This window comes from Chamaea fasciata, unplaced genomic scaffold (genome assembly GCF_029207755.1).
Source record: "Chamaea fasciata isolate MVZ Bird 193981 ecotype frontalis unplaced genomic scaffold, bChaFas1.0.hap1 SCAF_3, whole genome shotgun sequence".
Taxonomy (NCBI): Eukaryota; Metazoa; Chordata; class Aves; order Passeriformes; family Sylviidae; genus Chamaea; species Chamaea fasciata.
This window is the reverse complement of record NW_027094088.1, coordinates 81,752,896-81,766,646: the sequence shown is the minus strand read 5'-3', so window position 1 is coordinate 81,766,646 and position 13,751 is coordinate 81,752,896. Positions and strand designations below refer to the sequence as shown.

The 13,751-nt window shown below is 36.1% G+C and overlaps 1 protein-coding gene across 1 annotated transcript in view; it reads right to left on the bottom strand.

Annotated features, from left to right (window-relative positions):
* PHIP (pleckstrin homology domain interacting protein) overlaps positions 1-13,751 on the bottom strand; it is a 105,827-nt gene that overhangs the window by 44,423 nt on the left and 47,653 nt on the right. Inside the window, exons 16-17 of the mRNA XM_066179652.1 lie at positions 8,118-8,246; positions 2,915-3,140 (exon numbers count right to left, since the gene is read on the bottom strand). Of these exons, the coding sequence (XP_066035749.1) occupies positions 2,915-3,140; positions 8,118-8,246 (355 nt within the window). The remainder of the gene's footprint in view (positions 1-2,914; positions 3,141-8,117; positions 8,247-13,751) is intronic.

Below are 13,751 nucleotides of genomic sequence, written 5' to 3'. Positions count from 1 at the left end.
TTTTTAGGAAATTAATGTTACAGACAGCTCATCTAAGTTTTAGCTTTAAAACAAGTACAGTAAATTATCATACATGTAACTATGGACTAATACTTATTTTTCTAACAGCCATTTCTTAAAACAGGACAACTTCTTTTCTTATATATTTGAGACCATTATTATTTTCTGGAGCAAGGTCAAGATGACCACATTTCACTTCTAATAAAAGGTTAAATTTGATCAAGTGCCAGCAAGCCGCAGAAGCTTAACACAAATGTTGTTTGTCAGCTCAGTCAATGCAAATTGGTCAAATGCAAGATTAGCCTGTCTCAAATGTATTAAAAACCACTTTATAAGTTTCAATGAAAGAACTACATCAAGAAGGTCTAACTTAATTAGAAAACAATTATCTATACTGCAGAACACCAAGCAGTAAAAATGTTTAATTGAGCTCCACATGGACATAATGACCACACAGATCAAGTAATAGTAATTTTCTTTGGTATGTACAACAGCTGAGAAACTTCCTTTTGGGTAGGTCTTCTGAATAGAAGATGGGAAACAGTTTCAAAGAAATGATTACAAGGTGATAATACTGTTTCTGAGCAGCAAGCAAAATACACCGCACATAAGCATGAACACAAAACCTGTTTTTATACTTACAATGATCACAAAAATCAGTTAGGGAGGTATAGAGAAAAAGACAAGGGTTACAGTGCTGATTCAAAAAGAAATCAGACATCTACAGAGAGAATAATGAGATGGTGGAGTGTAATAGTGGGAAGCTCTGGTCAAGAGAAACAAAACTTGCAAAACAATTAATGAGGAATAACAATGTTAAAAGAAACAAGATATAGAAATTATTTTTCAAGCATGATTCCAAAGAAGTATTAAAGAATAAACTGCACTTTGTGAGATCAAAGACTAGATATTATAGTAATTGTGCTATGAAATGAAGAGCTTTGATTATGTGGCTGCACAGAAGCTGTTATCTCTTAACAGTATGCAGAAAAAACATAAATATTTAAAATAGTGCTCTCAGGCTTTAAAGGTTATTGAAGTCAACTTCCCTCAAGCAGCAGAATGTTGGAATAACGGAATGAGCTGGGGTATAACCACAGATATGGATGTTTTCTGACTCATGTAAGTGAGACAGATTAATTTGTCGATCTCATGAGCAGACATACTGTCTACGGAGAAGAATGGGAAATAATACTAATAACCCAAGAATGATCTTAAATAAGGAAACTGCTATCTAAACAAAATTAATGTTTTTATGTATGTAGACTGTGAGACAATGCCTTAGCAATAAACAGCAAGTGGTTTCTTTTTAAATGAAATAATAAAGACACTGGTGTATATTTGATTTTTACAAAGCATCTGGTTTAGAGGAGCTTCATCTTCATCAAGGCAACAAATCAAGTATGACTATCTGAATTCCCCCTACTCTTAAAAGTTCCTACAGAAAACTTAACAAGAAATAAATGGTCAGCGCTCTGAGTGAGATGCATCAAATCCTACAACAAAGCTTCAGAAAGAAAAGGAACTTACTTAGTGGAAGGGAACATATAAAATATACAAACACCGTTTAGGTCTGCATACAACTGCATTGTTGCTATATTTTAAAAAGGTAGAAAAACGTCTTATAGTCTCTCTATCACCTGTCAATCTAGCAGATGGCTCACTGTTATTATACAAAATGCTAAGGACATCATCTTCCTAAAGGCATTCATGTGTCATGCAGACAGACCACTAAATTTGATTTTGTTGGGTCTGTGTGCAGAGTCTGACTTGTTTCAAAATATATTGAAGAATGTGCCCAGGATATTTTCAAATTTGGAGAATTTCCCAATGCAACTTCTTTAACAATGATTCACACTTTAACGATGAACTAAAGTAGCATCCTTCCCTTAAAATCAAGCTTTGTTTCAAAGCCACTAGCTAAGAAATTCACATTCAACAGGAAGGGTATTTTCCTTCTTACAGTTGCTTCTCAGGTAGCATTTCTTCCTGTAATTTTGGAGGAAATATGGAAATCCTCCCCTAAAAATATTTAAATATTCACTGCCCTATAATCCTGAGGTCTACAAATAAGGTTAAAGAGATTTTTTGGTAAAAACACTCTCAGTTAACCCTCCTGGAACGTCTGACACACCACAGGTTTCACTATCATGAACATACAATTTACAGGAATAGTTTTCACATATTTTCAAGAATATCCATATGGTTAACAACACTTATTTTGAAAACATTTAAAGCTACTTTCACCAGTCACTGTTTGCTTATTCATGCTAACATCAAACTAGTGACACCTAATAAATAGGCATTGTTTTTCCATCCCTACCCATGTGAAACACCTTTAGGCAGTTTCCAACAGCCAACCATTGGCCCAATATATGCATGCTCTTCTCATGCCATGTGCATGAGAATAAAACTTTCTATGAATTTCCTAGATTTTCTATCTTTATCAAGTCTTCAATTCTTTAACCAAATCACCAAAGCTTAAAATTAATGACTGTCTTCAATTAAAGAGGAAGAGAATTTTGCTTCTTTCAGATATCTTATCATTTTTCCACTCTTGTAGGTGTTACCTTTTTTAACTGATCTGTGGAGGATCAATCTATTTCCTAGATTTTCTAAAGCAGGAAATCTTATCCCAAAGAGATAACTGAGAGCTCACACAGCATTATACATTGCTCCAGTAATGAAATGAACTCTGAGCTAACTAGTGTCGTAGCACCAACTAGTGCCAACTTGATTGATGACAATACTGCAAATGAAATTGTCACAAACAATCAGTGCCAAAGACATTGTAATTCTTCCACGCTACATAAACTACTACACCCATAAATGAAGAAAAAGGACAAAGTGAAAGTCCAGAACAACTGAAGGTGACTAGATAGACTACTGTTCAGTGTAGTGAAATTTTCCATACCTGAAGATGTCACTCCCATCTGAGGAATAAGCTGTTCCTCCCTGCAGTTCTCACGACCAGGAACTAGTCTTTGATACCTTGCAGGATGAGGGTTGCCATCCACATCAACCAAAAATGGGGGAGGCATAAGGTGTGGAGCCTGCTGTGTCTGTTCATCCAGGACAAAGTTGTTGGCATCACGGATAAGGGGCCGATAATCACTATGAAAGAACATCTGATCTGCTATCTGTAAACAAAGCCATTTTGTAATTTTTTAAAGAACCTATTACAAAAGCATACAGAAGAGAACTGCCAAAAGTATTTTTAACTGTGGTACTCATGGTCACTTTCGCAAAAAACAGAGCTATAAGCTGATGTGTTTATTTCAGTTTAAAGGGGAACATTTAATGACTCCATTATTATTTTGTTTCAAAGTACTCTTTTCTGTATTACACTGCAAAGAGAATAATCCACATGTTTGAGGGTGGGAAGCATTCAAAGAATAGGGGAATGAGATAGTATTTAAATACTAGAAGACATCTGACCAAATACAGCATTAATGTATTAGTTTATAAATTTTCTTCTACAGTCTGAATATATGAATAAATTTTCTGATAAAAAAAAATTATGTCATAGAGTTGAGATATGGCACAAGGAGAAGACTAAGGAAAATATTTATTGTATCAGGATGTTGCCAAATATATTAACACCATCAATACATATATACATATATATCCTTACTATAATGCTAGATATTATAAAAAGTTTAAGTCAATAAAATAAAGCCAAAATAAAAATTGAATTTTTCAGTAAGTTTTCTTTTTTATTTCTGTCCACCTGCTCCTAATTTATTATAGATGACTTTCCACAGACCCTCAAGACTGAAGAAATTTTTGTCCAAATAAATATAAAAAGACGTATGCTCCATCCCTCACTGGCACGTGTCTGAGCATTGTGTTATAAGAAAGATATTGAAGCACAAGGAGAAAAGAAAAAGTGAACAGAAGAGAAGCTGATGCATATACTACACATCCCAAGACCACCTACTGGCAAGCCGACTACGTGGCAGCTCATGTTTTCAGTGAAATACAAACAAGTGAAAATCAAATCATAAAATCATCATTTGCACAAATTAAGACTTCCAGTGCAGTATAAAACAGTTAAATGATTGACTCAATGCATATAGATCTCAAAAAAAATCTTGTCTTTTGAGCATGGAGAAAAGAATGCCCAAGTTGTCATAGAACATCCTCTAATTTCTGGAGAGTATGCTCTATCATGACCAATCCTTAACACAGTTTCCAGTAACTTGTTATATAGAAATCAGTAAGGCAGAGATTACAGCAGCTGCTCAGAGGTCTGGTCTCTCAATGAAAAATATCTCCCTCCTGGAAGCAAGAAGACCAGGAAACGAAGATGACAACAGGCATTTGTCAACTACGTCATCAGAAAGTATATCCATATGAAGTGGATTAAAAAAAAGAATTGGGAAAAAAAATCATAGGAATCATGGGATCTAGACCTCACAAAAACTCAGAAAAATAACAACAGGAAGAAATTGAAAAGATACAAGGAAAGATGCAATGGCAAAGGATTCACTTCAGAGATTCAAAAGACTACTCTTACAAAATGCATATGGACAAGGTGATATCCCACTGCAGTAAAAAGCTGACTGAATGAAATCTTGCTGCCAGATTCTTTGTTAACAGAGGCTGAATGAGAAAGATAAAAATGCTTTCTTGTGTCTGACTGACAGAATCAAGGCCTGATTACCACCTTAGTTTCTTCATCCCACAACAGCTCAATATGATAGAGACAGGTCCCCCAGGAGGACTTACAATGTCTCCAAAAAACATAATAGAATACGCATCACTTACACCTAGTATAAGTCTTCCTGTTAAGTACTTCCAACACTGAGAAAAAACTTTCCAATGGCAAGGTCATACAATTTGTGACTTTTATGTTGTGTCTTGGCTGTACAGTGTAGTTTGCACCCCAGGTTTTGCAAGGAAAAGGAAGACCCGGTACAAGATCAAAAGGGACTTTGTTGCAATTACACATCTGGGTACTATGTATTACAATCAAGCATAATAGAGAGAGTAAATAACAATTTTGTACTCCATAAGATAATGTGGCATTTCTTGGTGAACACAAGCTCAGGACAACTCTCTGGTAGAACATCCCTACTGGAATCCAGGAAAATATCCTGAGAAAAATCAGAAAAATTAGACATTCCATCAGAAAACCAGCCAGAAGTACTAACAATGAGATTTACTTGTTTATATATTATTAGAGGCTAAATTCATGACAATAAAATGATATCACATCACCATTTGCATAGGAGTCTTCTACTCATATAACTTCACAAACCAAGGTTGGGGATGAGCACAAAAGCTTTCCACAAGGTCTGAGCTCTAGAGAGAGATTCTCTTCCAATCACACATTCAAAATGCTCAGTTTCTCCAAATAGGCACAGTTACACAAAGAGGTTTTCTCCAGTACTGCACCAATCCATCATACATGAACTGTCAACCTGCAGCTAAGTACTGTGGTTTGGGCAGTGTGCAGAAACAAATGCCTTAGAAAGCTCAGAGATCAGGCTCCCCAAGAAAGTGGTCATGGCATCAAGACTGCCAGAGTTCAAAAAGCATTTGGACAATGCCCTCAGGCATATGATCTGTTCTGTGCAGAGCTAGGAGTTGGTCTCTATCCCAGTGGGTCTCTTTCAACTCAGAATATTCTATGATTTAAAATCAACAACATAGTACCTTACACTTTAGAACAGCTAGGCATTCCCAGACAAGTTTCCATCTAATCAAGAACTGCTGAAGTGCACGTGCCCTGTTGACAGTGAACTCAGCTCAATTCTGGTGATGACACACTCAGATTTCAGCTAAGAATGGTTCAAGGAACCCTGAACAAGCAGCACATGTATTCTTTTTATTTTCCCCCACAAAAGAATTACTTCCCAAAAATGTATCATCAAAAAAAAAAAAAAAAAAAATAAAAAAAAAAAGCCACAAACACCAAACAAAAAACCCACTCCATTCATCTTCATTGTGGCCAGGATCACACTGCAGGGGAAAGAAAGCCTAGGCATTGATTACAGTCAACTACTAAATGTAGATACTATCTGAACATAACATGAAAAAACAAAGATGTAGAAAAACAAGAGCTTATTCTCTCAGTGGAGTTAACACTATCACAGCTATAATCACTGTCAATTCAAAAATGTAGGAATACAGGACAGGTTACCATGCTTCTTTCTCCTGTAAAATTCATTTCCCCAGAGAGATGGGAAATACTTTAAAGGCCAAAAAACACATATCCTCCTAGAAAATAGTCTGACAAGATGTCTGAAACCCTCCCCAGTATCTGAGGGGAGAACGACAGAAATAAACCCCGCCATCTCCAGCACCTACCTACCTGTAGTCACATTTTCCCATAAATCAGGTCAGACAAAAACGAAGGTGATGAAACTACACAGGGAAGACACTTCCAAGCTGAGTTTTCTGCGAGTGAAGACTGAGATTAAAGTGGTAACAAACGTAAGTCCTACCTACCCCCATTTCTTCTATGATCAAGAATGCCAAGAGTAACATTGGCACAGCAACAGCTGTAGAGGATTATTTAAAATCATTCAATAAGGGAAAAATTTAAAACAATCTTTTCTCAGGGACTGCAGCAAAAACCCCAAGACAGCCAAGGGTCTGTAGAATTCAAGCAGCGAAAAGCAACTGTATTCATTCTACAAACAGATTTATTCCCTCACAGGTAAATTCTCAAATGGCAGTACAAGGGAAAATTCTGATCTATCACAGCAAAGACCAAAAGACTCACAGTTCCAATTTAATTTCCAGTATTACAAAGTAGCAGAGAACTACATAGTTCCAAAATAATTGAAGAGAAAAAGAAACCTGAAGCAATCCATGGACATGGTAAGAAAAAAGCCTTTTTACAACAGGCTTTAAAGTTTGGAACAGTAAGAATCTTGAAACACGAAGAAAATTATCTGAATCCTGATTTTTCTTGCTTGCAATGTCTCTATTTCTTTGTTTTATTTGGAATGGAAGGGGAAATGCACATTTAGTAATAACTGAGGGATACCAACAGCAGCTTAGTAATGAGGACTTCAAATCATAGTTGAGAAACAATGAGAAAAACTAAATCCCCAAATGCAAATCCTTCTGTAAGACTACAGAAAGAAATCCAGTAGCTTACAAGACAAAGATTAAAACTCCTTTTGCTCTCCCTCCTTCAAGTGCCTCTGCACTGCTGTTTGCCAAAATGATTTCAAACTCAGCCTGAGTCCAAAGACCCAAAGAAGGAGTCAAGATCCAAAACACAGCACTTCACCAACAGCATTCAAGTGTCAGCAACCAGAAGCGGAGATGAAAATGGAGCAGATAGGTCTACTAAAGTCTTAGGAAAAGGGAGAAGAGACACACCTCATTTCATTCCTGGGCAGTAAAAGAAGAACTAACATCTTGTGGACACTCCAAGCCTGTATGGTTCCCAGAGCATGTTCCTCCACAAAGGAAAAAAAATTAACACCACTTATCTTTACAGTCATGAGGGTCTGTGGCAGGACACCCACACTCAGAATACACAATGTAGAGACTATGACATTAGAATAAAGGTATAATATTTTAATCACACTAATGGTGGAATATTGCTGTGTAAGCATAAAGGCATCCATGATAGTACTTCATTAACAGACATTTGCATTACTAAAGCATAATACATTTTTTGTAAATAATTCCCTCACAGGTATGCAATATTTAAATATAGATAGCAGGAATTAGTTCTATTACACACCCACTTTTGGGGGGCTTATCTATGAAACAGAAAAATATTTCAAGTAAAACATATAACTATTATCAGTTCCACTGCAGCTTATTCCCATTATCCATGTGGATCCATTAGTAGACACCTGTAACTTTGTCACTTAAGAGAATAGACAGTGACTGGTTCATTCCAAAAATCTGTTTTTAAATTATAATTTTGAACTTCCCCTGTAAACAGTAGCTTAACAGAATGTTCCCATAATGTAAAAAAAGACAGTAAAAGAAATCTCATTGCCAACAACAGGCATCCAAAACATCCCATATTAATGGCTCAAAATTATGTCAAGACATGCCCTCTTGAAATGAAGCTCTGAACAAAAGTTTTCACAAATGCATTCAACACAGACAAACGTTTTGATTAATATCTTGCACTGTACCTTGTCATACTTGCTACTGGAACCAAAGCCAAAAATCAGAAGGTGACCGTGAGAATCAGTACATGCAAAATGCTGTCCATCAGGAGAGCACTTGCAGTCAAAAACTGCACCATGTCCTTGTCCTTCAATCTGAAATACATCAACATACAAAATAATTAACAGAAATTAATAATTTCCAATTATGATTCTCAAAACTGTGGTGCTGACATCGAAATTTATTATAAAATCTGCATGACAGTATACTGCTAGATGGAAGTTACTTTAAAACAAAGCTTACTTTTTAAGCTATTCACTTTCCAGTGAATTTTGTAATAATGCTCATGAAAGATTCCAAATTGATAGCAGTAGAAACTGACAGACTTTATCCACAAAGCAGGCACAGTATAGGAAGTGAACATAAAAGCTTCCCCTTGAACGTCCTGCTCATGAGCCTAACCAGAGAGCTGGGCCCAGTTCAGGGCTTAGTCACTGCACCCTTTCCATCCTCTGCCTTCTTGCTAAGCTACCCCAGTTGGTGTTCCACAACACCTGCCCCCTGGAAAACGCACTGACATAGACAACCCACATTACACAGCTTAGCAACTAATTCCTGTTTCTGGAATTCCTTCTCCTAAGTTATTGGAGTGGGGAAGGAGTAAACTTGTGTAAAAACTCCACCTTTTATAGGAGAACTGCAAAGATTTTAAAAAAGGAATTTTTACCTGATACTCATTTTCTGTTTTCCAGTTCCATTAAGCCAGAACAAATGGGTTTTTGTTTTTCCCTGCAACCTGTCAATCAAGCAGAGGTGACCAATCACCACTCTGAATTTTCATGTCTTCAGCACCTCTTCAGAAAGCCCCTTTCTATTCTCCCCAGCAAAGCCCTTTTGCATTTTCTTTAAAGAGACACCAAACAGAATTCTTTCCCTAACTGTGGTAGGCCTATATATTGCCAGGAAAGTGGAAAACAAAACAAAACAAAAAACAATGATATTCAGCCTTCAGACAGTAACCCTATGACTTCTGCAGCACCTTCCAGAGGCCATCAGCATTACTTTAAAAAGTTAAAAAATCAAGCCTCAAAAATCCTGTGAGTTAGGTACTGTTTTCACTCTCTTACAGGCTGAGACAAAGGCAAGAATTCTAAATCTTTTCCCCATAGTCTTACAACACATCCACAGCCCTGCACATCCCCCCAGTGAGAGAGGCTGCTATATCTATTGCTTTCAGGTCTTTCTTACTACAGGTAATTTCCCTAAAAGTCAAGTGGAGTTTCTGGACTAGTGAAAGAGGAACATAAACCAATGCTAGCTTAACGTTTTATTTTGCCCATTATTCCAGAAGAAATGAACAGAAGTATCTCACAGAAAGAGATGGAAAATAAAAACAGAACTTCAAGCAAGTGACACTAACATCACAACAGTCAGGAATGCAGAATTAATTTAGTCTAGGCAAGATCCAACTACGACAGCGAAGTTACAACTTTGTGCTGCTTTTTGCATATAGAAAGCTCACTGTATTAAAGGGAGACAGTTTAGGAAAGCAGGTGGAAAGCAGACAGAATTTCACCACAATAAGCTTTGCAGAAATAAAGTTAAAAATGGCAAAAGAAATATTTTATACATAGAGATTTCTGTTCCCTTACCCTTCCTCCAACAAAGGAAACATCAGTGTCAAGCTTCCTAATGTTCAAGTCCTTCATAAATAGAATTTCAGGATTCAGCCTAAGTTTTGAATACATTTTGTATTCAAGGAAAACAATACATGTGGGAAGAACTATTTGCTAACCATGGTGAGGGAAAAAATGAGAAACAGACGGAAAAAAATCCAACTACTAAGATGATGGGGTTTTTTAATCCTTTCTATCAAGAAATTGTTTGGATGGACCATTTTCAAGAAACCCCTGGAAATTAAGAGTGTTAACTGGAAAACATCCCCTTCTTAAGTAAAGGAAAAGTGTTCTACTATTTGGGGACAAGTACAGTGCAAATAGTTTTAATCTAAACGTGCCCAGAATCTGGTTTTAAAAAGGGCTTCTGGAAAGGGCAACTCTAAGACCTTTCAGTACAACCCTTCAAGTCTGAAGCACAAATACCTGGAAATAAAGATTCTTCTAAGAAAAAAAACAACTGCTGAGAATAATCTTCCAAGATATAATTACTATTCTAAATTAAAGAAAAATCAACCAGAGTGTGCTACCCAGTAGAATTTTCTTTTCAATAAAACTATTTCAGGATTAATAAGTGACAATTTACAATAGAACTTTTTCCATAATAAAGCTAACATAGAGGAGGTAGTCATTTGAAACAGAAACAAAATGTTAAGTTGCAAAAAAGGGAAGCTGTAGTAAATGTGAAGCTGTAACTTCAGAAGTCTAGATAAAGAATTTCAGCAAGAAGGACGCTGCCTTCCCCTTGCCACCCCTTTTAAATCAAAGATGCAATAACTACATAAAGACTGTATCCCAAGAAGATAAAAACTGCTTATTCTGTCTGGAACCTCCCCCTGCTGCATATAAGGATATCAGTTGTGAAAGGAAGACACTGCTCACAAGTACAGACAAAGCACTGGTTAATTAGGAGCTGTCACAGAATCACAGATTTGTTTGGGTTGGAAAAGGCCCTTAAGATCACATAGTTCCAACCCCCTGCCATGGGCAGGGATACCTTCTAGATCAGGTTGCTCAGAGCTCCATCCAACCTGGCCTTTAACAATTTCAGGGATGGGGAGCCCACAGTTTCTCTTGGCATCCTGTTCCAGTGCTTCAAAAAAGGCTGTGTCACAACAAAAGGCTGTGAAAAGTGAATGTGTTAAGACACTCCTGGTAGCAAAGCAAGTAGCAAGGATTTTTCAGCTGCAAGTGGAGAAGAACCCGTGATACTACACAAGGAGGACTAAGTAAAGACTATTTTTAGTCTCAGCTCCAAGAATTAAGAGTCCAATTTGCCCGCATTTTCACAAGCAAGGAAACATGCGGACATTGGTATATCCTGATGGGAAGAATGCGGATGAAATAAGAGAATGAAAAATGGAAGACTCGTTTCCTCTCGGTATCCAGGAAAGCTTATAATCTGCCCCAAATCAGGGAGAACAGAGCTGTCAAGCTTGTACACAAAGCAGTATCTTAAATGCATAAAAACTATTTGTTGTATGAAAACAGAATAATTACGCCTACATAGTGAGCTCAGTAATAAGTCTTTTTGACCTGTTATCAATAGATAGTATGAAACAGCTAAAACCTACTTTCCAAGAAGAGTAGAAGACAGGAGAAAAAGAAAGCAAAACATTCAAATAAGATGAAAATTAATAAAGACTAGAGAGTACAAGAGAAATTTAACACTTTGTTCAGAAAAATAACTAATTTTTTTAATGCCAAGAAAATATAACTCATTCAACCCAGCTACATTTCAAAGGCACAATACAATATTTAAACTTGATTCAAATGATTGTGATTAGTAGGAAAAATGCAGAGTAGGTAAACTTTATAAAGAAAGGATAACAGTTACTGATTTTGGAAAGACATACAGAGCTAAAAGGATGTTATCACTAAAGTTTCTCAAGTCAGGCCTTTCTGCTATTGACTAAAGAAAAAAGAACATTAATGAAATGAACATTAGGGAATGATCCACTAAGAACAAATTTGGGACAGCATAAATGATATCAACTGAAGCAATTAAAAGCCAACAGTACAAAATGCAACAGAGCACGAACCTAATAAGATTATGAGAAATAACTTACTAACATATTCACTGCCAGAAAAAAAAAATGAAACTCAGTCTACATAAAATAATAGTTCACATTTCTATAACATCTTCTAACCCAAGTCACCAGCACAGAAAAAAAAAAAAAAAAAAAAAAAAATTCAAAATAAAAATCCAAAAAAATCAGGGAACTAAAGCCTCTACTAGCCTGAGGTAGAATCCATCTTTCATGTTAAGGAACTGAAGCAATTAGTTGGAAACACAGGGAAAAAGATCACTGTGTATTCTTTGCAATATATCACATATAATGCAGCAACAAAAAGAAAACTGCAATTTTAAACCACACCAGAAGGGCATCCAGAAAAGAAAGTGCACATGTGCTAGACAAATAGACAATGCTAAGAACAAAATCTTTCAAAGCAGTTGACATATTTTTTGCTTCTAATGTTCAAGATAAGAGGAACAGCTACAGAGCCACTCATCATGATAACACAAAAACAAAGAGGCTCAGCTTTTTTATATGAACACTAAGGAAAGAGGACTATTTTGTATGACTGTACTAGAAGACCTTTAGCAGGAAGAGAACTGCTATACTTAAAGACCTTAAAGATGATGAGAACTTCTCTACTTATATGCATAGGAACAAAAATATTAGTCTCAAGCAACATTCAAACTTGAAAACTGAAATTCAGATTCTAATGATCACAATAATGGTATGCTAGAAAGAATTTCTAAAATTAGCAAAAAAGAAGCACTAATTGTTATTAAAACCTTTTTTATAAGTGATGAAACTACATCATAACTGTTCAAGTCAAATCAGCCTCCAAGCATCTGGAAGCTCCTTTGCAGGTTTGTACTCTCCTTTGCTTTAAGGAACAATCTTCAATCACAGATGCTTCCATAAGCCAAAAAAATATCTACAGACTTTCTGCAAAGTTAAAGGAGGTTGCTACTCATTTGGAGGAGTGGAAAGCAGACTTACTTTTTAAGCCAGTTTATAAAAATAATTTTTTTTTAAAAAAAGAGATCTTTTACTGTGCTTCCAGAGTAGTAACAAGAGAAGAAATTATAGGAAGACAAGAAATAATTAAATTCAGAGTAACATATTTACTAAAAATGTTTCTATCTTTCTACCAGCCAAGTCATACATTCAGGGACGCTGCATGTGTCTTGAAAAACAAATCTATCAGTTAAAAGGTCTGATAGGTCACCCACTCTGTGAATGCCTGAAGTTTTATAAACACAGGATACAAAAACTATTTGCAGTTTTGTTGTTGTTGTTGTTAAAGATTTTTCTTAATATATATCCTGCAAACTCATTAGTGGCTTCTTCTGTTTGAACTATTAGAGCATTATGCTGATTTTCTCCAGAATCTGTTTCTCAGGATGTGCTCTTATGTGCTATTCAAAGGTGGAAGCTCTCAAAAATTTCAAACCATTTCAGTAGGGCTATAGACAAACTGGTACAAAATGATGCATTCATAACCTTACTTAGGTCGCTCTGTATTTCACTTAACTACAAAACCTGACCTAAAAATACAATCCCACATAATTCCACTGAATTTGAAAGACTTTGTGAAGGCCACAGCATAAGAAATACTGTTTTCACATCTCTAGTTCCCACTGGAAATTACAACACATTGTTCATATAAGCAAGAGATGTGCCTTTTGGACATTAGTCAAAAAAATCACCTTGTGTGGCAGAAAATCCATGCACAGAGCATTCTGTTGAGGTGTTCTAAATGGAACCTGATGTTTCACACTGCTTGACAGGGACTTCCAATCTTTTGGTCTGTCATTTAGCCTAAAACTAATCCAGTAGTTGCTAACAAAGACCTATGTAAGCCTGATGGGTTTACTGTTTAAAGGAAAGGAAACAATGTTGTAAGTTATATGATAATGCTATTATGGCTTTAGAATTCACCAGTTTGCATTGAAAGTAGAAGTAGAAA